General features: G+C 36.2%; 2 protein-coding genes across 4 annotated transcripts; both read right to left on the bottom strand.

Annotated features, from left to right (window-relative positions):
• Positions 1-1238: 1238 nt before the first annotated feature.
• Positions 1239-15206, bottom strand: cbsb (cystathionine beta-synthase b). 3 transcript variants are annotated; one of them, XM_032567326.1, is made up of 15 exons: positions 13357-15206; positions 12634-12969; positions 10637-10743; positions 7465-7599; positions 7292-7371; positions 7009-7213; positions 4975-5066; positions 4699-4815; positions 4533-4617; positions 4334-4439; positions 3487-3558; positions 3275-3409; positions 2968-3076; positions 2805-2889; positions 1239-2055 (listed from the first exon to the last, which is right to left on the bottom strand). In XM_032567326.1, exons 2-15 carry the CDS (start codon positions 12960-12962, stop codon positions 1949-1951), a joined length of 1764 nt encoding a protein of 587 aa, XP_032423217.1. In that variant the 5' UTR covers positions 12963-12969; positions 13357-15206; the 3' UTR covers positions 1239-1948. The 3 variants fall into 3 exon arrangements, with proteins under 3 accessions (XP_032423217.1, XP_032423218.1, XP_032423219.1); XM_032567327.1 differs by having other exon boundaries at positions 12634-13526; positions 14514-15206; XM_032567328.1 differs by having other exon boundaries at positions 12634-13526; positions 14604-15206.
• Positions 15207-15331: 125 nt separating this feature from the next.
• Positions 15332-19459, bottom strand: u2af1 (U2 small nuclear RNA auxiliary factor 1). The gene is made up of 8 exons (XM_032567336.1): positions 19337-19459; positions 18154-18241; positions 17703-17769; positions 17122-17171; positions 16912-17010; positions 16663-16796; positions 15757-15849; positions 15332-15659 (listed from the first exon to the last, which is right to left on the bottom strand). The coding sequence occupies exons 1-8, from the start codon at positions 19378-19380 to the stop codon at positions 15503-15505; spliced, it is 732 nt and encodes a 243-aa protein (XP_032423227.1). The 5' UTR covers positions 19381-19459; the 3' UTR covers positions 15332-15502.
• Between the last annotated feature and the right edge of the window lie 2156 nt (positions 19460-21615).

Genomic DNA, 21615 nt, shown 5'->3' with positions numbered 1-21615 from the left:
CACTAACCTTGACTTAGTGAGGCTTCCTGTCACTGATGCATTTATGGAGCAATCTTGGGAGGCTGGCCACTTCCAAGAAGGTTTATCACTGAGTACTGAAGCTTTAGGAACCGTTTTGTAACATTTCACAGAACAACAGATGTCAGTGACTTAGTTTTTCCTCTGGCCTTGAGGAAAAAAGCAAAGAAGATTTAAAGATAATTTTATCAACTTCATGTTGCCAGACTTTTACTTTTCCTTCACAACATTGCATTTACTATGTTTTACTTTCTTTAGTTATTACTATGGGTTCTGCTGGTTACTTAAAAGCAAACCTCTATTAGCTGTTTGTGTTTATCAACAAGTCAGCATTAGCACTGTAGCACAGCTATGTGCTGCAGGAAGTTAGGAAATTAGCTTTTTTTTGCAAAAAAAAAAGAGAAACCTTTTGTCTGAATTATCATTGGATGGAAATGGATAGAAAAGGTCAAGACAAGCAGTTTCTTACTCTCAAAATGTACTTTTAAAAAACAAAATTATTATGCTCAAATACTCATGAAGAAGAACTGCCTTCTTTATTGTCATGAATAAAGTTGATTCAGGAAGCTTGCAGCTTAGTCATGCAAAAAAAGATAAAAGAAAAATAGAAAAACAAAGAGATGATTGAGTGTGAAACAATAAGACTACAATTACACCAAATAAATTCTCCTAATCAATTAATAAGACTTGGGCATGATGAATTTTAAACGGATTATAATGAGGCCTTACGTGTTTCTCTCTCGAGGGTCTCTTCAAAGCTTTTCATATTCGAAAGATGAAATGAGATTATTTTTAATTCAATCTTTTGAGCCACTTTTCTCCCCCAGAGTCACATTGAACACGGAAAGGCTTTCAGCAGTAATTTGACAAAAATGAGAAACAACTGCTGATTGAATTGAATTAGAAATGACTGAAGTTCAGGGCTCGGCTCATACAAGGAGATGTGAGTTTTAAAATATCACTCAGGTTTGTCCATGATGCCGTCCGTTTCTCTTTGGTGTGACGATGCTGCCCTCTTGTGGTTTAATGAGACACTCCATCCTGTTTCGGGATTCGTGAATGTATGATCAATTTTAAAAATTAAATCTTTCATCCACAGTGTGCTGTTCACTTGACAAAGTTTGCCTCCAACATACATTACCTGTAGGTTAAAATAACTCAAAGCCACACATCATGTCATGGTCCAAAGAAATTCAAGAACAAGTGAGAAACAAACTCAGTCTGGAAAATTACAGCCTTACTCATGTTTATTTTTTGACTATACTTAATTCAACTGAAAAATAACATAAATTCGCAGAGAAAATGGCTTAAAGGTGCAACAAATTATTTCACACTCAAACACTTCCGTAATTCTCTTTGCTAAAGTTTTACCACCAGATGGCGACATTAAATCTATCAAGAAAAAAAAAACTTAAACATTACCGAGGCAAATAGAGTAAAAAGAAAGAAAATACAGAAGCAAAAACTGGAAGAAATGGCACAATATCTATTTAAACACATTAATCATTGTTAATTAGTGATGAAAAAAGTTGAAGAGTGTCTATTGCAAATCCCTTAACTGATCCCGACTGAGATCACATCAACTCCTTAGCTCATGTAAATACTTTAAATAATCTGTGTATACCTAAACTATATAAAACAAATCATACTAGAAATTTTCATCTGCAATTTTTCTACAAACTTTTCATAAAAGTAACATAAAACTGAAGCGTAGAAAGTTGTCTTATCAATCATATTCTAACCATTGAATGTTTTTAAGGTAGTTACATCTACTGCAATGTTGAAAAACAAAACAAAATGACTAAATGAAGCATAATTCCTCACAATATTTTCATTTTATTGAGCTGGCTATTTTTTTAAACAACCTAATTAAGGAGGTGAAATCCTCCAAACAACCTGCTGCCTGACTGCGTGAGGGCGAACATGAGGATTATGGGTGATCCTGTCCCTCATGTGCGGTGATGAAGGTCAGGAGGTCGATCGCCGTCACAACGCCAAACCCGTTCCGCCTCGGACAAACTGAACCCGCCGCATCGTCTGGACAGAAACAGAAACGTCTCACTGGTAATACTGGTTAAACACAAAGAAATCCTTGTGAAGAGCAAAATTCTGTCATAAAATCTCTTTCAGTGAAACATTAATATGTGATGTACAGGTAGGCCAAAAATTATTCATACACCTGGCAGTTTTAGATTTAAAAAGTTCAAATTATTTTCATTCAACTAGGGACTTTGTTTTTGACAGGAAATGAGGCAGGCAACAATCAAAAGATTTTACAGAAAACAACGTAAAAGAAGAATTGATTGGGAAAAGAAAATTTGTATCTTGTTTTTTAATGTCAAGTGAAAAATCCTTGATAGCCTCCCATTAATTGCCTTTCTGAAATTCAAGTCTGGATTCTGTTTTACTTCAGTCAAATGGAAACATGTCGGTCAAATTATAGTGTTACTTTCAACCTAATGCTTTTATTGACCTCAAGCAAATGATATTTTACTTTAAAATCTATTTAAACACATTAAAATGATGACAGCTGGTCAAATAATCAAAAATATGCATCTATTCCAAAGCATTTCCAGTTATAGGCAATAGTGATTTTAAACACACAAAAAGCACATTTTGAATGAATTTCTTTTCACAAAGTTGCAAAGGTATTGTATTTATAGAATTATGTAGGAAACATACCGCAGTCGTGCCAGTAGGTGGACACAAAGTAGTGAATTTAAGCTTTTAATCATGCTTGTTTGTTTCTGCCTTTGCGAGGACAAAACAACTAAAAATATTCTTACGTTGGGTCTGATCATCCACCACCAGGGCAAAGTTTTGGGTTTTGAGGATGCAGGATAACTTCCCCAGGTTGTCCGTCAGGCGCACCTAAAAGCAAACATGTTATAATAAACATGTTAGCCGTCCATGATGCAGGGGATTCAGTGTCTCCACCAGCAGACTGACCTGTCTGAAGTCCTTGAAGAGCACCATGCTCACAGGATCCGATAGTTTGACTTTTCCATCCTGCACACTGGAAAGAATGGTTCCCAGAGTGACCATGCCCATGATCTCACTGCAGAACCACATGAATCAAGAAATATTCAAATAAAATACTTTTTTTTCTTTGAAAAGAAGAATCAAGTTGGAGACAGTTTCATAAAAGACACAACTTGATTCTATTGTCCTCTGTGCTATTAAAAGACGAAATACCCTAGGATTTAATACAATCTGATAAAATTGATTCCAGTCAAATAAAATATAAAGAACATACCCAGATTCACTGATGACTGGAGCCTGGTCAAAAGCCTTCTCTTTCAGGATCTTGATGACTTTTTGGCAGGACATTAATGGAGCAAAGGTGAGCGGAGTGGAGAGGTGTAAACTGTGGACTGTCACGTTCCACCACCTTCAACAGAAATATGTTAAAACATCCAGCTGTCCCATTGTATCCAAACGAGAGAGATTTCGTTTTTTCACTCTTACCAGGGCTTGATCTCATTCGGACTCTCCAGGAAACCTTTCTCACACATCCACTGATCGCACAGGAACTTCGACCTGGAGATTAAATCCTGCAGGTAGTTTTTTTTTTTCCATTCTGGAGCTAATAAACTAAGAGTTTAGTATTTATCAGACAGTAGATTGAACCACATTCATCATCATGATCCAGTTTATCCCACAAAACCTTTCATCATCTTTTTTTATTCTACACTACTAATTTGTGCCTTACAATAAATAGTAAATTATAACCTTAACTTGCAAAATGTATTTTCTTTCTTATTAGTAGTACACATATTTGCAATAAGTACAGTGTCGATGGACCAATTCAATATTAAGGTGTGTATTGTAATTTAAAAGAAAAAGGACGGTGTCATCAAGACTAAACAAACTCACATTTAACTTAAACTCTGAACTGTTCTCTTACATTGTGAAGCCTTACAAGAAAGGGATCAATTAGTGAAAGCCATCCCCAAAATGATGGGAAATACCAAAATGCTGAGCATATATTCTTAGTTATGAATGTAAACAAAAACTTTCGTGACATCAAATGGCAAAGGTTGCAGCCAATAAAGGCTTCCTGGCTCATTACTGTTTCCCATCTGTGTCGAATACTGCGAGAGTTTGAAGATTGAAAACAAACTGAGAAACTTCAAAACCAGAATCAAATTTAAACTGTTTAGATATATTCTTGGCACAAAACCACTCTAAAAATAAACGATTAGAACTTTAAAAATACAGGTGTGAATTAATATTCACTTTATCTCTGGTTTAACAGACTGTGGGAGGTCTTATTTTAGAGTCTTTGCTATTATAACATTGTTTATTCTCTTACATGTAGTTGCGAACCGAGTCTGGCAGGATGACCACGCAGCGCTGTCCCTCCTCCAGCTGCTGAGCCATTTTCACTGCTGCCGCCATCGCTGAGCCAGAACTCCCACCTGGATCATCAACAAATTTAACTATTAATGCAAAGCAACACAAAAAGTCTTTAAAAAACTGACATGCTAAGCTGAACAGTGGTCCAAACTCACCACAGAGGAGGCCTTCCTCTCTTATTAGCATGCGTGCCATGCTAAATGTCTCCTTATCACTCGCTTTGTACCACTGGTGGACAAGCTGGAGGTTTGATGAGGAGAAAAATGAAGTTGTATTTTAGCTGAAAACTCATTAAATTTCCAAATTCACACTAACACTCACAGATCTGTCCAACACCATGGGGATGAAGTCGTATCCAATGCCCTCAACCTCGAAATGAGCACTTTGATGCTCTTCTGAGTGAACCAGCATAGAGCCCTCAGGATCAACACCGATTATCTGCAAACCAATTGCACAGGAAGCACTTACAGACTTGTAAAAGTTGTGTTTCCTAGGAAAATTTTTTTATTTTTTGTGGTTAACTAAGATCAAATCAAAGCAGCGTTGGTTGGTAAATCATTATTGAGTGGGTTTGTGTGGGTTTAATGTAGATCTTGCCTTGACATTGGGGCACTTCTCCTTCAGCTTTCGAGCTATGCCTGTGAGTGTACCACCAGTCCCTGCTCCAGCTACAACCATGTCCAGTTTACCTGAAAGGAAAATCACATTTCTCTCTAAGTAATTACTTATCATTTAAAAACATATTTTTCATGTTAAAAATCTGCAGGGTTTAGAATTTTTGTTAATCTGTGATTTATATTTGGTGCTAGCTTGTTAGCTTGTTTAAAAGCTAGTCCGTCTTCTGTTCTTTTCACACTGCATGGAGGAACTGTAGGTCAACATGCTAGGGCTAGTCTTGATGCTATCATTATTATTTTAGCTTGTATTACATTTTTTAGCTAATTTTAGCTTTCACAAAGGTTTTTCACACTGCATGGAGGAACTGTAGGTCAACATGCTAGGGCTAGTCTTGATGCTATCATTATTATTTTAGCTTGTTTTACCTTTTTTAGCTAATTTTAGCTTTCACAAAGGTTTTTCACACTGCATGGAGGAACTGTAGGTCAACATGCTCGGGCTAGTCTTGATGCTATCATTATTATTTTAGCTTGTATTACATTTTTTAGCTAATTTTAGCTTTCACAAAGGTTTTTCACACTGCATGGAGGAACTGTAGGTCAACATGCTAGGGCTAGTCTTGATGCTATCATTATTATTTTAGCTTGTTTTACATTTTTTTTAGCTAATTTTAGCTTTCACAAAGGTTTTTCACACTGCATGGAGGAACTGTAGGTCAACATGCTAGGGCTAGTCTTGATGCTATCATTATTATTTTAGCTTGTTTTACATTTTTTTTAGCTAATTTTAGCTTTCACAAAGGTTTTTCACACTGCATGGAGGAACTGTAGGTCAACATGCTAGGGCTAGTCTTGATGCTATCATTATTATTTTAGCTTGTTTTACATTTTTTTTAGCTAATTTTAGCTTTCACAAAGGTTTTTCACACTGCATGGAGGATGTTACTGTGTAGGTCAACATGCTAGCTTTAACCTAGGCTAGCATGTTGTCTAGCATTTTGACTATTCTAAAGCTAGCTTCAGTTTTTTAGCTCATTTTATAAATTGTTGGTTGGATTTTTGCATTGACTGTAATGCAAAAAAAAAAGAGTTTTCACTCTTCTACAGTTTTTATTTGTGTTTTGCAGGCTTTCTTTTATTCAGCTGCTTTTGCCTGTTTCTTACATTTCTGAAAGTTCTGCAGTTTACCTTGAATGCGTCTTCAATTTTCACTAAAAATATTCAGCATACAGCATTCACACTGCATTTTCACAGGAAATGCACATTTTTCTAGTTTGATTTGTTATCTATAAGAGTGAATTCAACAAATGAATTTCAGCAGAAGAAAATATTCAAGTCCAAGAAATGCATTACATCTTTAAACATATTAAAACTGGCTTGCTTAAGCTACAACAAATTAGTAATATTTTCTTAATTTATCAAAATGTCATTTATGAGTTTAACTGGAGAAGAATGGATTCAAATTTAATGAAATGGATCATAAAATTTATGGACATAGTTACTAAACATAGGCCTACTTATTGATATTTAAAACTAGCAATGTAAAGACACAAAAACATTTAGTCTGTTAGATACTTTTTTCAATTCTGCTAAAATGAATGGGCTAAAATCTTAGAGTGAAAAGCTGGTAGAAACATACTCTTATCAGGCTTTCAGCTGTGATTGCAGCAAAACATAATAAAAAAAATTATATACTGTATATATATATATAAACTCAGGGGAATATGTAAATAACAACAGTAGGTTTGACTACTTTCTGATAAGATCCCACAAAAGTATCTGAACCCTGAACATGTAACTTTATAAGACCTAAAAAGATCATTTCAGTTGTGTGTCTGCCGTATTTATTCTGAAATTGACTGGGTAAATAAAGTCATTAAATGTTCCATAATGTTAGAAGAGTAAATTAAACAGCTCCATGTAGTTTACAGAACTGGAAATGAGCAGACCTTCTGGTACACTGACATGTGCACGTTTCACAATAAACATATTTCAAAATAAAATAAAAATAAACCTTCACACTGCTCCAGTATTTCCTCAGCTGTTGTATCGTAGTGAGCCAGGGGGTTACTGGCATTACGATACTGGTCCAGGATGTGCGAGTTGGGAATCTGACTCTTTAGTCTCCAAGCTGTTCGTATGTGAGACTCCGGCGAGTCAAACGCTGCAGATGAAGGAGTGCGAACTATTTCTGCCCCGAGAGCCTTCAGCACATCTACCTACAACACAGGGGAAGATGAGCTGCATGCGCTGAGTGACAGTCTGCTTAAGAAAAACTTAATGCAGGAAGCACTTACTTTCTCCATACTCATCTTCTCAGGCATTGCAATGATGCAGCGGTAGCCTTTCACAGCCGCTATGAGAGCAAGTCCGATTCCTAGAAGTAGACAGAACTGGTGGTTTACAGTGGCTGACACACGTCAAGTAATAAAATCCCAGTTAGGTAAAGGATTTGTTTAGCAGGAAGTACCTGTGTTACCAGAGGTGGGCTCAATGATTGTGTCCCCTGGTTTGAGGATCCCGGCTTCCTCGGCGTCCTCCACCATCCGCATAGTGATTCTGTCTTTAATGCTGCCTCCTGCGTTGAAAAACTCACACTTGGCAACTGAACCAGGAGACATAAAAATAAAATAATAATGAGAAACATTCTGTGTCATTTTCACTTTTTTTATCCCAAATATTAAAGAAGTTGGATTGTGAAACTGATGCGTCAACACTGTGATTTTCTTATTTCTAAGACATACCACAAATCCGCAGTGTTTCAACGTTGATTGTTACAAGAGAACTAAAAATGTTCTTTTTAAAGGTGAAAATAAAACAGTTTTTATTTTTTAGGAGGCATTGAAATAAAGCTGTATGAACCGTTAAGAGAATGGGGAAACATAAAACCATGGATTTTGATGAACCTTTTAAAAAGAAACAGATTAAAAATTCTAATTTGCGATACTATTCTTTTAATGTATTTAATGTGTATCTTGTGTTTGTATGTGTTTGTTTTTTTTTTTTATGTATATTACTCCCATTACCTGCGTCTTTTTCTGTAATCTGTGTAATAAGTTGATATGCAAATAAACTGCCTTGCCTTATTGACCCAAATAAGTCCCACTTGGAAAAGTTGCTAAGATTTTTACTTTTTCAAAACTCTACCATAATGAATATTTTGAGATGAAACACCTTAATAAGTCTTATAAATATGGGACATCCTTATCTCCTTGTTTTATTTATACAGCTCTGGAAAACAAATGAAGAGCCCACTGCACTCATTGAAAACCTCCTGGTTTTTCCACCAAATAAGTATTGTTGTTTCTAAATGAACATTGACTTGTTTTCTTTACATTATTTGAGGTCTGAAAGCCAGTAGTTCATAGAATAAAAGAACAATGTTAATTTTACTCAAACATATACCTATAAAAAGTAAAATCAGAGAAACTGATCATTTTAAGTGGTATCTTAATTTTTTTCCAGAAATGTACATTGTCTTTTGTTTTAGCTAAACATTTAATTATGTTTCTTTTAGTTTCCTCCCCAAAGCCCCAGGCATCAATGCAGAGAGAGCTAATTAAAGAACAGCTTAATCTTCAAATCTAAATTTTTCACTTGAAGTTTGGTTGTGGCATCAACAAAGGCCAACAGATAACCCAGCAGGACATCTCCGTTTGGTAAATATCACGCTCAATGCGTCCCTCAAACTGCTGCATGCGCCAGCCAACTGCAATCTTCGTGACATGCACAAATTCGGGGTCAGATGCAACGAAGCATCCAGTGCATGTGTCTATAATTGGTCTGCAGCCCTTCAGTCCAGTCAAAGCAGCATTGTAAAGGGACGGAAAGCAGATAATGCCTATATTGTTCTGTTCATTTTCTGGTGGTCTTTTGGAGGAGGGTTTTTATTCTGGGTTACATATTGCTGGGGCTCTCAGCTCACATGATTACATTTAAGCTGCAGAATGTGTACAAGCGGGCGAGCAAGTCTGAAAACTACAACTTTTGTTAATATACAAACAAACTCAAACGCTGTGAGAATCTACTTGAATCTCAAGAGCTTTTGAGTGCCGCCCGAGCAGCTTAGGCCTCAGATAAATTAATTCTTGTTGAATAAATTGAAAATTCATCACAGTTAATATAATGATGACTCAACGATGTCATTATGACTAGTATGTGATGGATAAGATAAGCTTTGATTCAATATTCATACAGAAAAATACAGCTTCATGTCTAAGTTCTTTCTCACCAGTCTTGTGTTGTTTCATGAACTTAATTAAAAATATGAGCAGCTGGTTGTAAAGTAGGATTTATTTTAATTGGTCTCAAAGGCAGCAAACAAATATTTTTTTAGGAGGTTTAACGTAAAGCTCTTTTGCATGTTTCTTGCACCACATATCTCACACAGGATTTTAGCTCATAGATAGAATTAAGGCAGCACATTGGTCTGAAATGGAAGGAAACGCTACATGGTTTACCTTTTTTTTAGTTTAAATTGTGCCATCCATCTGTATTTAGTTCTTTGTAGAGCCACTTCTCATTACAACTACAACTTTAAGTCTTTTGGGACATGTCATTCCCATCTCCCAGGCCAAAAGGTTTGGTACAGAGCACCTCCATCCACATGTTTCTGAGCTTAATATGTCTTAGTGATCCCACCTGAGCCGCAGATTTCTGCAGCTGCTCCAGACTTACTATGGGTCTCTTTAGTGGTCTTCGACATGCTGTTTGATCACTTATCAAATCTCAGTTCTTCACAGATAAGATACTGATTAAATTGCACTCGGATGGCCTCTTTTTGCTTGCGAGGTAACTTCTGAAGGCAATTAGTGGCTTTGGGTTATACCTAGGTGTTACAAAGAGGGTGGGTTGGAAAGCACACCAAACCTTTTAGGTTTTTATTCACTAAAAACTGGAAAAACTCAAATCGTTTATTTCCTTTTCACACTTTCAAGATATTGTGTGTTGGTTTATCACATAAAATTCTCAGTGAAGATTTTGTTTGTAAAGTTCAAGAGGGGTGAAAACTTTTGCAAGGTGATATAAAATCTTCTCTTTTTCAGCAAATTGTGAGGCAGCAGAGGAGATTCTCTACCAAGCATCCTGAATGTTTTCAAGTTTCATGTTGCGTTTTGTTGGTGGGTGTGTTTTTCTCCGTTGGCCCAAGAAACAAAGAGCCTTTCATTTTCACCTTTCTCTCCATTGGACCTCACCGCCTCCTTAAACAAAACCCCTACAGTACCAGCACCCTGTTTAAGGCCATGATATGTGTGATACTTGACGTGTAAGAGGTAAGCAGGAAGCTAACAGGACGACTGTGTTGTCAGCAACTCCAAAAGCATTTTCATGTATTGTTTTAACTTCGGACTGACTCTGAAAGTCACACAGGTACACTCAGTGGTGTTTTTCAAAAGGTTGATGAAGAAATTTGTCTTTTTCTGTGAAATGGAGCATTTCCCTCTCAGGTATCTTCATAAACTTAAATAGAATCTAAGGTATTTAGACTTTACTGGATTAGTCGTTCTTTTTCTGGTGGTTTAAGTTTCAGGTTGCATGTGGAGCCAATGACATTTCTTCCATCCTCCCAATCTTTAGTGGGCCTCAAAACCCGTTCTAGAAGCTGATCTGACTCCTGTGCGGTTGTGTCATGTTGTACTCACACATTTCACACTTTAACCCAAACTCCTTTGGGATTTTGTTCAGGCGGACCATAGGTGTGTATCCAATGTGTCCGAGGATGTTGGGGAGGATTCTTGGCGGTTTAATGCTGCAGCGAACAGAAGACAAATGACTCTACATCGTGATCCAAATTATTATGCAAGTGATATTTTCTCAGATTTTCTTAAATGGTCAATGCAAATGATGGTCAGTATAATTTTCAAGTCATGAACTATTACAGTATAAATCAAATTTTACTGAACAAAGCTCCCCATAAGAACAGTATGATAAACTCAAAATGCACTGTTCCAAATTATTATGCACAGCAGATTTTCTAAACATTTTATGGATTATAAATAACTGCAAACGGTCATTCTTTGAATGTGTAGCATTAAGTGGTCACATGTACTAAAATCAAAAGCTATTTCAATCAAAAACATCTTAACAGACAGAGTTACATGTTAACATCTTCTTTGATATCACAGCACAATTCTTGATCCATTGAACTTGTGAGTTTGTGGAAAGTTTCTGCTTGAATTTCTTTGTAGGATGTCAGAAAACCTTCCCAGAGCTGCTGTTTTGATATGAACTGCATTCCACCCTCAGATCTTCTGCTTGAGGAAACTCCAAAGGTTCTCAATAGAGTTGAGGTCAGAGGTCAGAGGAGGATGGTGACCACACCATGAGTTTCTCCCGTTTTATGCCCATAGCAGCCAATGACACAGTGGTATTCCTTGCAACATTCATTGTCATGCATGAAGATGATTTGAAGGTACGGCTCTTCTTTTTGAACCATGACAGAAAGTGATCAGTCAGAAAGTCCATATACTTTGCTGAGATCATTTTCACACCTTCATGGACTCTGAAGGGGCCGACCAATGATTCTCTCCCCATGATTTCAGCCCAAAGCATGACTCCACCACCTCCTTGCTGACGTCACAGCCATGTTGGGACGTGGTGGCCGTCCACCACCAATCCACTACTCTGTCCATCTGGACCATCCAGGGTTGCACAGCAGTCATCAGTGAACAAGTCTGTTTGAAAATTTATCTTCATGTACGGCTGGGCCCACTGTGACCGTTTCTGCTTGTGAGCTCTGGTTAGGGGCCCAATAGTAGGTTGATGCACCGCAAGCTTCTGGAAGATCCTCCACCTTGAGGTTCCAGAGGCACCAGCAGCTTCAATTAACTGTTTGCTGCTTTGTAAGGGCATTTTAACAGCTGCTCTCTTAATCCGATGAATTTGTCTAACAGAAACCTTCCTCATTCTGCTTTTATCCGTACAAACCCATCTTTGTTCTGAATCAGCCACAAATCTCTACGCAGTACGATAAAGCTTCAGTTTTCATTAAATATCTAATGTTTTCATACCTAGTCATACAGCACTACACTATCTGATGATTTTTGTCAGCAGAGAGATTCTTTCTCTTTCCCATATTGCTTGAAACCTGTGGCCTGCTTAATAATGTGGAACATCCTTCTTAAGTAGATTTCCTTTAATTGAGCTCACCAGACAAACTAATGAACCCAGCTCTCTGAAATTAATTATAGTGATTCAAAGAGCCCTGACACACAATACCATCTATAAATTTAATAGCACAACAAATAATGTAATCTTTATGACACTTAAATCCAATTTGAATAATAATTTGGAACACGGTGTATTAACAATGTTGACAGTTTTCATCACAATGTACAATTAATATATTTCATTTATGGATGCTGGGATGCGGACAAACAGGAGTTGCAAGAGTGCAGAGCCTCACCTAAAACAACAGCTTTCACATTTATCAGTATTGTTTTATATCATTGTCTTCTTCTCATAAAAATATTAACTTATATTATGGCTCACATTAGGACTACTGCACAGTAAACTAGAAAGACAAGAAAGTGGCTTTATTGTCACACCTTTCTGTTTTACTCCTGACACCTTCAAAAAAAAAAAATAAGTGAATCGTCTTCTCTTTAACAGGTTATTTTTGTTTTGGTGTGACTCTTACCGTGGTGGTTGGCTGTGAGGGGACTCTGACATCGGCGCGCCGGGCCTCCAGGTGCACCTGCTGGGTAAATCAGGACGAATCCACTTTATCTGAGCAGCCGTCTCTTCTGCCTTTTCCTCTTTTTCACCATTTTCTTCAGATGTTTGGTGGGATTTGTCCTCATCGTCGATGCAGTCGTCTCCTCTGAGTGCAGACGACTTGTGCGCAGCAGGAAAAATTTCAACAACTCCGTCCACGGGACACTTCTTCTCTGCGTACAGCAAGTTTCCTTCATCTGTGCATGGAGTTTGATCATCTTTCAAGCATTTGCTTCCAGACACAGAAGGCATGGCTCACCTGCAGCAGAATGTTGCATTAAACTTTAAAAAGCAACAGAACATACTTTAAACATTATGGCCAAAATTAAACTCATCTAAAACTAACAACTTCATGTTACAGTCAGCAAATCAGAATTACTTTTGCATTTGAAGCTGCACCTTTAATTCGTTAAAATAAGCTGTATAAAATACATGTATGTAGCATTTGAGGTAAAGAAGACAGTGTGAACAGTTTATCCAGTTTTTGAAGCAGGTAGTTTCTCTCTATGTCAACCTTACAGGTTTTAAACATCTAATTAAACGGAGAGAATAAAATTCAACCACATTGCACAAGTTTTAGATAAAGTCTCAGTAAATTCTGCTGCATCATTTGTTTTCCAGTGAAGCAGTGAAAGAGGATACTCACAGGAGGCTGGGCACGACTGACACACTTCCAAATCCTGCTCCACACAAAAGAGGCTCCTTCCCAGACCCAGTGTGTGTGGGGGGTTTGGGGGCTGCATGCAGGGGACCAAACCACTGACATGCACTGGTGGGGGGAATACAAGTCTTCTGCATTTCAACACTTTACACTCTCTATTAAAGAAGGAGATTTTAATGAATACTGTTGCATTGTGCAGGACGATTTCACTCAAAGGGGGAAACTGAGGTAAAAATCTCTTGGCTGCTTAGATTCAGGGGGCTCCTGACTTCATGTTCCCCCCTCCAGCATTTCCACCCATGTGGCACCGTAAAGCAAAACTTTTCAAACAATTGTTTCAATTCAGAGGATTTCGAATCTTCTTGAGTTTATGCCTCTTTTTGGATCAATTTACAGCATATAATATTAAATATTGGTTTGCCAATCACAAATAATCTCAGATTTGGAAAATACATCCCTAATACTAAAATCCTTGTTTTAGTTTATCTTCAATTTATTTTTTATTTTTCTGTGAATTCCAAAAGTATTTTGTTTCAGGTTTACTTACATTAAAATATTTTATAAAATATATGAAGTTTTTACTTTTAATGTATCTTTTTCCCGACAAAAGTTCATGTTTGCCAAGTTTGACATCATTAGCTTATGAAAATGTTTTGTATTTTGGACTGAATTGTAATCATTTTTTTACGCCCAAATATTTTGTAGCTTAAAGCTACATGCAGCATGTATCGATTTGACGTTTACTCCTACAAGAAACATTTTTTAAATAAATTTGCATGTTTAAATTAATTTTAAAATTTCACTGTAATTTTGTCCAAATAATGTATGCATTATAAGTCAGCATATTTCTATATATTAAGATAAAACCACTCAGACTTTCATTACAAAACTGCCATTTAAATGATGACTAAATTCATGATAGCATTTATAACCCCCCCTCGAAAAAACTACATTTGTTAGTTTTATATTATAAGGGTGAAATTTCAGCCCATCCTTAAATATTACTGATTAAAAGTTAAAATTTGGATTAAATTAGATCGAAATTATGAAAGCAATACAAGAATGCAGCAGAACTTTTAATCAAAAAACAGATCAGAGCTAGAATAACAGCTGATAGTCATAAACCCAAAACACCGACTGACCTCAGCATGAATCTGAAGGGCATGAGTCACGATCTGCAAATATTTAAAAGATCAGATTAGCGTGAGATTAAATCAAGATCAGTGAAATACCTGAATGTCTTTGATTGCCAGTCATTTCCTGTGATACGCTTACATCCTGAGGAAAAGGTCAAAGAAAACGAGGATAATGTCTGAATTCATGAGACGTGTAATCATTTCCACACATGAATCAGCCAAAAGCATCTGAGTGTGCAGAAAAGTTTATGTGGTGATTTAGATAAATAGTCCCAACTAAATGCAAATTAAAAGTTGGGAGGCTGATCCAAGTTATCTGAAGCAGAGCCACTGAAAACAAATGCTCCAAATCAAAACTGAAAATCAGGGTGTTGGTCATTTCCTGGCAATTTCCAGATGCATCTCGACATATTTGAATGATTTAAAAGTTAATTTATTCACTATTTCAATAAATTTCAAGGACTTATTTCTGCTAATTTTGAGAATTGGATTAGTGAATAAGACCAAAATACATTTTTAAGAAGGACTGTTATAATCAACACAATTATGCCCAAGACATTAGTCCAGCACGCGGTCAATGACACCTTCTACAAAGAGGGAAAAAAGGACATTGATAAAGAATGTGGCTGTTTACAAAGTGCTGTATGCAGGGATATTAATGGAAAGATGTGTGGAAGGAAAACGTGGGGTAGAAAAAGAGGACAAAGTAATAAAGAAAAAAAATATGAGCACAGCCAGTCAAATGTTCTCAACAAATTATGAACTTGGACAAAAAACACAAAAACTTGTGTTTTGTTAAAGAATGAATGAGTCAGCACACGTCCTTTTTGAGTAGAAACTTTAAATTTAATGAGGTGAAACTTATTTTCACAAATCTTGAAAACCTGCTGCCTTGTAATAAATCCAAATGAGGCAGGGTACAAACTAAAAAAAAAACAAAAAACAACACAGTGATGGATTCAGGGATGGAGAGTTGAGTGGTCGATGCTTGTGGCTCAAAATCGTCCTGAACGCTCTCTGTCTCTGGACCGACGCCGCTCATGGTTACGGCCTCCTCCTCCTCCTCCTCCTCCTCCTCCACCTCCACCTCCTCCTCCTCCTCCTCCGCGGCCTCTGTCCCGGTCTCTGGATCGAGACCGAGACCGGTGGCGGCTGCACATGTAAAGAAGAAGCAGGGGAAAAAACGTCAATCAAAACAACTTCACAGGGAGGCAGGTAACGCGTCTTAATATGGAACAGAAGTTTTCACCCCTTCCTGCGGCGTCCATAGAGCTCTCTCCTGAGTTCACGTGAGATTGGTTTCAGATGCATGAAGTTACAGAAACCTCCACGAGTGCATTCCCTGCAGAGAGAAGGACGGTCGCTTAAAATAAACACCAAAAAAATAAACAACTTTGGGATATTCTTAAGTGAAAACGTACACTAAAAACAACAGATTGTAGAAATGGGGTTGCACTATTTAAGCAAAAACACAAAAACACCCAAAGCAGCCGTACCCAACTCCACTGCTGAATGTTGATGTCCTGTTTTTTAAAGATGTGCTCCTGCTCCAACCCAGCTGATTCATCATTGCTGATTGAAATGTAAATTAATCAGCAATGTTTGTGTTTAGTCAACTTGGAACAAAAAGTTGTTCCAAGTGAATTAACACTTGGAACAACTTTTTGCTGAATTAAAATTGTTTGACCAACCATTGTGAGCAATGCATCATCACCATTGAGGACCATGAGGTCGACTGATCATGGCCTGTTTTTGATTAATAAATCATGGCTGGAAGCTAAAGATGACAGAGCATTTGCAGTTGTAGTCTATAAAAAATGTCATGTTGGTTTTGTGAACTCAATGGACTTCAAGGAAAAGACAAAGACTCTTCTGGTTATACAATATTTGATATTACTTTATTTTATTTAGCCAGAAGTTAAAAGTTTATTTCATAATCAAAATCTAACCTTATGAATTATGTGAGGGGGTAAGTTTTAAAAATGTAAATTAATTTTGTATTTTAGGCTGGCAGGTTGTAAAACCTCTAAATCTTATGGTGCAGGAAGCACAAGTTGTGGCCCAATGCAAGAAATTAACTCTCCAGAAGAGTTGTTTTTATGTCTGTAATGATGCAGACCCGTTTTTAGGCTCTGCTGGGTCATGCAGGACTCACCCCATCTCATACTGGCGACAGCAGGCCTCTCTGAAGTCTGTGACGGGAGAGAGCTCCGCGTGGATCGGCTGCCCGTTGAACCATCGATTGTTCAAGTCGATTACAGCCTTCTCAGCATCCTCCTCATTACGGAACTATAATGCAATCAAAGGATATATTAATAAAGTAATTTTAAAAAACATGTTGGAGTCAAATGAAGCATCACAGCAGTGCAAAGATAATACGTGTTCATTTTAGAACAATTTTCACCTTCACATAAACATTTCCCACAAGATGGTCCCCAAGGTTGTCACAAACGTTCATTTCCTCCACTTCTCCGTATTTTTCTTCCATCTCTGTGAAGACTTCCTGCAGTGGCAGGAAACAAGAAATTACGAGTTAGATTTTGAGCTCTACGTTTATGGATTTATGATTAATAAATGTTCTAAAACTTTGCCAAGAATATGAATCACCAGTTACCTCAAAGAACTCATCATAGTGCTCCTGCATCTCCATGTCGCTGACGGTACCTGGTGGTTGCAACAGAGAGTACTAAATAAAAATTGATTATTGAAACTATGTTTACTACATGTTAGCAGAAAGCCTCTCACATGTGGAAAGAAATCACCTTTGGTGATATTTTTGCAAAACCAGCACTTGTTGCTGATTAAAATACATCATTATTTCAAAGTAGATAGTTTGTTGCCATGTCTGTAAGCTTAACTTGCATTAGAGAAATCAAATCAACTTTCAAATCCAGAGTTTTACCAGCTTCGGGTTAATTTAGTTAAAAGCAGAATCAGATAAAATTATTACATTTTAAGTGTCTATTTTGTTGTCATTTTAAACCTTGGGAGAGAAAACACAATGTTCAGCTATTAACATCCTAAATCCATTCACTGAAAACAACATTACAATTAAATACGGGCTCACACCAAACATTTTCAGCATGAGTAAATGTACTGTTAATTCCCGTGCATTTAATGTCATTTAATATCTTACAGAAAGATGGATGACACAAAAAAACAGATACTTTTACTGCATTTTAGATTTTTACTTACAGGTTAATCCATCCAAAGACTGAGCGCTGTTCTGAGGGTTCCTGTAAATATTCAGCAGGGCAATTGTCTGAAAGACAAACAAAAAAAAATCACATTTAAATACTGCACATGAAGCCAAACATCAAACTACAAGAAATGCTTTCTACTTAAATGATGTCTTTCAGAGCAAAATCTAACTGTGTAATATTATTATCATAATACAGAATTAACTAAATAGAAAAGTTTCACCTCATCCTTCATGTAGTTTTTCTCACTGTTGATTTAAGGCCATTAGATGCTCTTTATTTAATGTTGTCAAATTATAAGCTTTGGCTTTTTTGTTGTCAATCCACCACCCGATCCTATACTGTTACGTTATTACTGGTATTTCACATTGAAAAATGTATGTTTTGCTACAAGTGTCTCAACTTCATGCTGTATATGTGGAAGAATGTCAGAAAGAGGTATTTACCTGGCTAAATGTTGGCTTGTTGTGTAATCTGGAGCAGCGGTCGCCATGTCGGCAGGCACCAATTTTAAAGTAAAACGAACAATTGACTCTGGAAAGAATAAAGCAAAAACAATACAGTTAAACAAAACACAAGAGTTCTACAGAAGACAACACAAATTAAATATACATATACAATTAAGACTTTATTGTAATATAGTTTAATTGCTATTTTTTTTATATGAAGATACTAAATTATCAGAGAACAACATTTAAAATAAAATAAAAATGGATGCATCTTCCTGCTTCATTTTATAATGATAAATGTTACCTTATGTTTAGGTCATTAGTATAACAACAAGGTATTGCACATTTATGCAATATTACATTATAGGAAGTATTTCTTCTCCAATAAGTGTCCAAACATGGAATCAAATATTGGATCACACATGGTTAATATTTTAAACAACAGTGATTACAGTTATAGATCATTTTAGTCTTATTTTACGTTTGCCTTCATACTTTTGAGGACTAACTGCTCAAAGTGATTTAGTAAATACTACTTTTACTCAACTTAATAGAGGTAACTACTGTATGCAAAAACAAACTACTAATTTATTCATCAATTTTGGCTTCCCGAGTCTCTTTGAGGCAGTTTAACAACAACAAAAGAAGATTTTAATGATTTATTCATTTTTTCTTTTTTTATGTTTACCATGAAGACCCGGGAAAAAATATCCAATATTTTTGATTTTCAAAAATAAAGACGATAATTACAATTAGTAGTTTTTGGGTGCGTAGAAACTGTTAGTGAGAGGTTACGATAATTTAATTTATTAAAAAGCTAACCACGAGCATCACGTTGTTTTCTGCTACAAACAAAGAAATGTTTGACGTTAGCACAACGGGAGCTAGTAGCTTGAGTAAAACCAGTATTAATGCTAAATCAAATCATTTTTATCAGTCAAAAATAGATTCTGATTTCTAAACACCACTTTTCATTTACCATCTCATTCAGACCAAAAGCTAACTGTCGCGTTGCGACGAAATTTAGCACGCTAGCGCTAGCAGCCGCGGCTAATGTAATACTACGGCTTTTCAATAAGAACTGGCTGAGTTTTGCATCGATATTCAAAAATATTCTCATTTAAAAAACATGGACGATGAAAATACATATTAGTTAACCAAGTACTTATAAATCACTTACTTATCTTTCTCTGTCCCAAAAATGGACGCCAGGTATTCTGCCATCTTGGCTCGCCTGGCTATTCAAATCAGGCTACATTGACTAGTACACTTCCGGGACGCTTTCTTCACAATAAAAGAACGTTCACGTTCGATTTTCACAACAAAACGACATTTAAAGAAACTGCATTCAGAAAAAGAAAATAAATCAATGTAAGATGTATTTTGTAGTTTACCTCGATGTGTCTATGTACTTTTTATTTAACCCAATGTTGTTTCTACTTTAATCCGACCACCGTGACTTATTTTTTACTGATTACGGAAGGGGGCAACAATAGCTAGTTACATTTACTCAGTTAAATTGTCTTGCGTAACCTTCAGAAAAAAAAAAAAACTTTTAGCGGTATTTTTACTTCACTATTTTATATGCTTCTACTTGAGTTGTTTATTTATTTATTTTTTTATATAAGTACAGTTTATGAACACTGTAAACTAAAGTATACATTATTGTCATTGGAAGTACTTTATTCTGATCTACATACAGATTGCCCACTGTAAGTATTAGTTTCATAAGTTTTAAAAGGAAAAGTTAACTTGGAGAAGTGTTTCTTCTGCATTAATTTGTCATATTGTAATTGTATTATTATTATCATTTTTATCTTTAAAATACCAAAATCTGCACACAGCTTTATATTTGTCTAACATGACTTCAAAATACCAAATCAGATGTTATGACCTGTTACTCAGAAATTAAATAGATCTTTTAGGATTTCTTTTTTTACTTTTACTTGAATAATTTCTTGGATGGTTTACTTTTTATTTGAGTGTGAATATGTTGGAAGTAGCGCTACTCTTGAGTACAACTTCTGAATACATTAACCACCCCTGTTCATAGACTGCTTTTTCTATCCTTTTTTATTTTACATTATTCTTTAAATTGATTGTGCTTTCCAAATTTCTGATGTACATTTAAGCTGAGCATTAGCAACAACATGAACAGGGTTGTTGTTAGTGGATGTGAATACATGTTCCAACTCAAAATAGACATTCCAGGAATTGACAATGTCGTGAAAATAAAAATACATAGATGTTAACACATAAAAACTGATACAAGTTTATTTTAATTTTAAGAGTGAGTATTTACATGATTCACTGAAAAAAAGAGCCATATATTCATGCAGGAATCCATAAAGACATACTCTTCAGATATACACAGGTGGCGGCCTGACATTTACAGCTAAAAAGAAGTGAAACATCCAAATGTCTCTAGTTCAATATGCAACATAGTCAACAGAAACTGAACCTTGCTTGTTGGTTGTATTACCTCTTTTAGCAGACCAAGCGTTACATGGTGTATGTGAAGATACTCTATCATTGGAATGGACTTATAGGATCATACCAGTGCTATGATGTTGCTTTTTAAATGTATTGTGCTTTCTTTACGTAGGTTTTCATGTTGCAATAGATGAAGCATAAATTATTCTTTCTCAAGCTTCCAAGATAGACAAGTGAAAGTCAGGCTTGCAAGATTGTCATGTTTTTTCTTTCATGCTGCTATGAGAAACTTAATGCATGAATTTTTGAGTTCATCTTTAGTTCAAAGCTATTATAGACTCTTACAACACCAACTGATATGAGGTATTCCTCCTGTTTCTGGAAACTAATAGTAACATGCATTTTAAAATGACAGATTCAATCATCATCTAATTAGTAGTATTGTCAGGGCGGTGGCGTCATCATGCTACTTTTCATAATGGACAGCTGGTCAGGTGATTTGAAGGGAAGATGGATGGAGCTAAATGCAGGCCTATCCTGTAAGAAAACTTGAAACTGGAAAGAGATCAACTTTCTAGATGAACAACTCCCTAAACATACAGCCAGAACAGTAATGGTGTTAAGATCAATGTTTTAGAATAGACAAGTCAAACCCCTCCTATCGTTGGATGTGCAAAGCTGATAGAGACGTAACAAAAACACATGCAGCTCCAACTGCAGAAATGGGAGGTTCTACTAAATAATTTACTCAGTGGGACTGAATCCATATACATGGTCTATTTGTTTTAGCTTTCAGACCCCATCCTCTCTTTCCTCAAAACAATTGTGCAAAAATAAAATCCCAATACATAACATTAATTTGTGTGGTTGTTACATGACAACATTTGAATGGGCCAAAGAACACTCTTGTGAAACTCTTTATAATGCATAATTATTACACATAAGCTAAGCCAGAAAAAAAGCACATGTCTCTTTTAACTACCTGTATTTTGTTTGCAAGTTTTGAGCTCAGTATTACCAGTTAGT

The sequence above is a fragment of the Xiphophorus hellerii genome, chromosome 7 (assembly GCF_003331165.1).
Source record: "Xiphophorus hellerii strain 12219 chromosome 7, Xiphophorus_hellerii-4.1, whole genome shotgun sequence".
Lineage (NCBI taxonomy): Eukaryota > Metazoa > Chordata > Actinopteri > Cyprinodontiformes > Poeciliidae > Xiphophorus > Xiphophorus hellerii.
Note: the sequence above shows the minus strand (reverse complement) of the source record. Positions and strands in the feature narration are given on the sequence as shown.

Excerpts from the sequence above, each read along its gene's own strand:
- cbsb (XM_032567326.1), bottom strand. The coding sequence starts at position 12,962 with ATGCCTTCTGTGTCTGGAAGCAAATGCTTGAAAGATGATCAAACTCCA. Across the intron at positions 4,816-4,974 it reads AGAAGTGCCCCAATGTCAAG|ATAATCGGTGTTGATCCTGA; the intron begins GCAAGATCTACA and ends ATTGGTTTGCAG. Across the intron at positions 3,077-3,274 it reads CCAGTCATCAGTGAATCTGG|TGAGATCATGGGCATGGTCA; the intron begins GTATGTTCTTTA and ends GTGGTTCTGCAG.
- u2af1 (XM_032567336.1), bottom strand. The coding sequence starts at position 19,380 with ATGGCAGAATACCTGGCGTCCATTTTTGGGACAGAGAAAGATAA. Across the intron at positions 17,172-17,702 it reads GTCTTTGGATGGATTAACCT|GTACCGTCAGCGACATGGAG; the intron begins GTAAGTAAAAAT and ends TGCAACCACCAG. Across the intron at positions 17,011-17,121 it reads ACTATGATGAGTTCTTTGAG|GAAGTCTTCACAGAGATGGA; the intron begins GTAACTGGTGAT and ends CTGCCACTGCAG.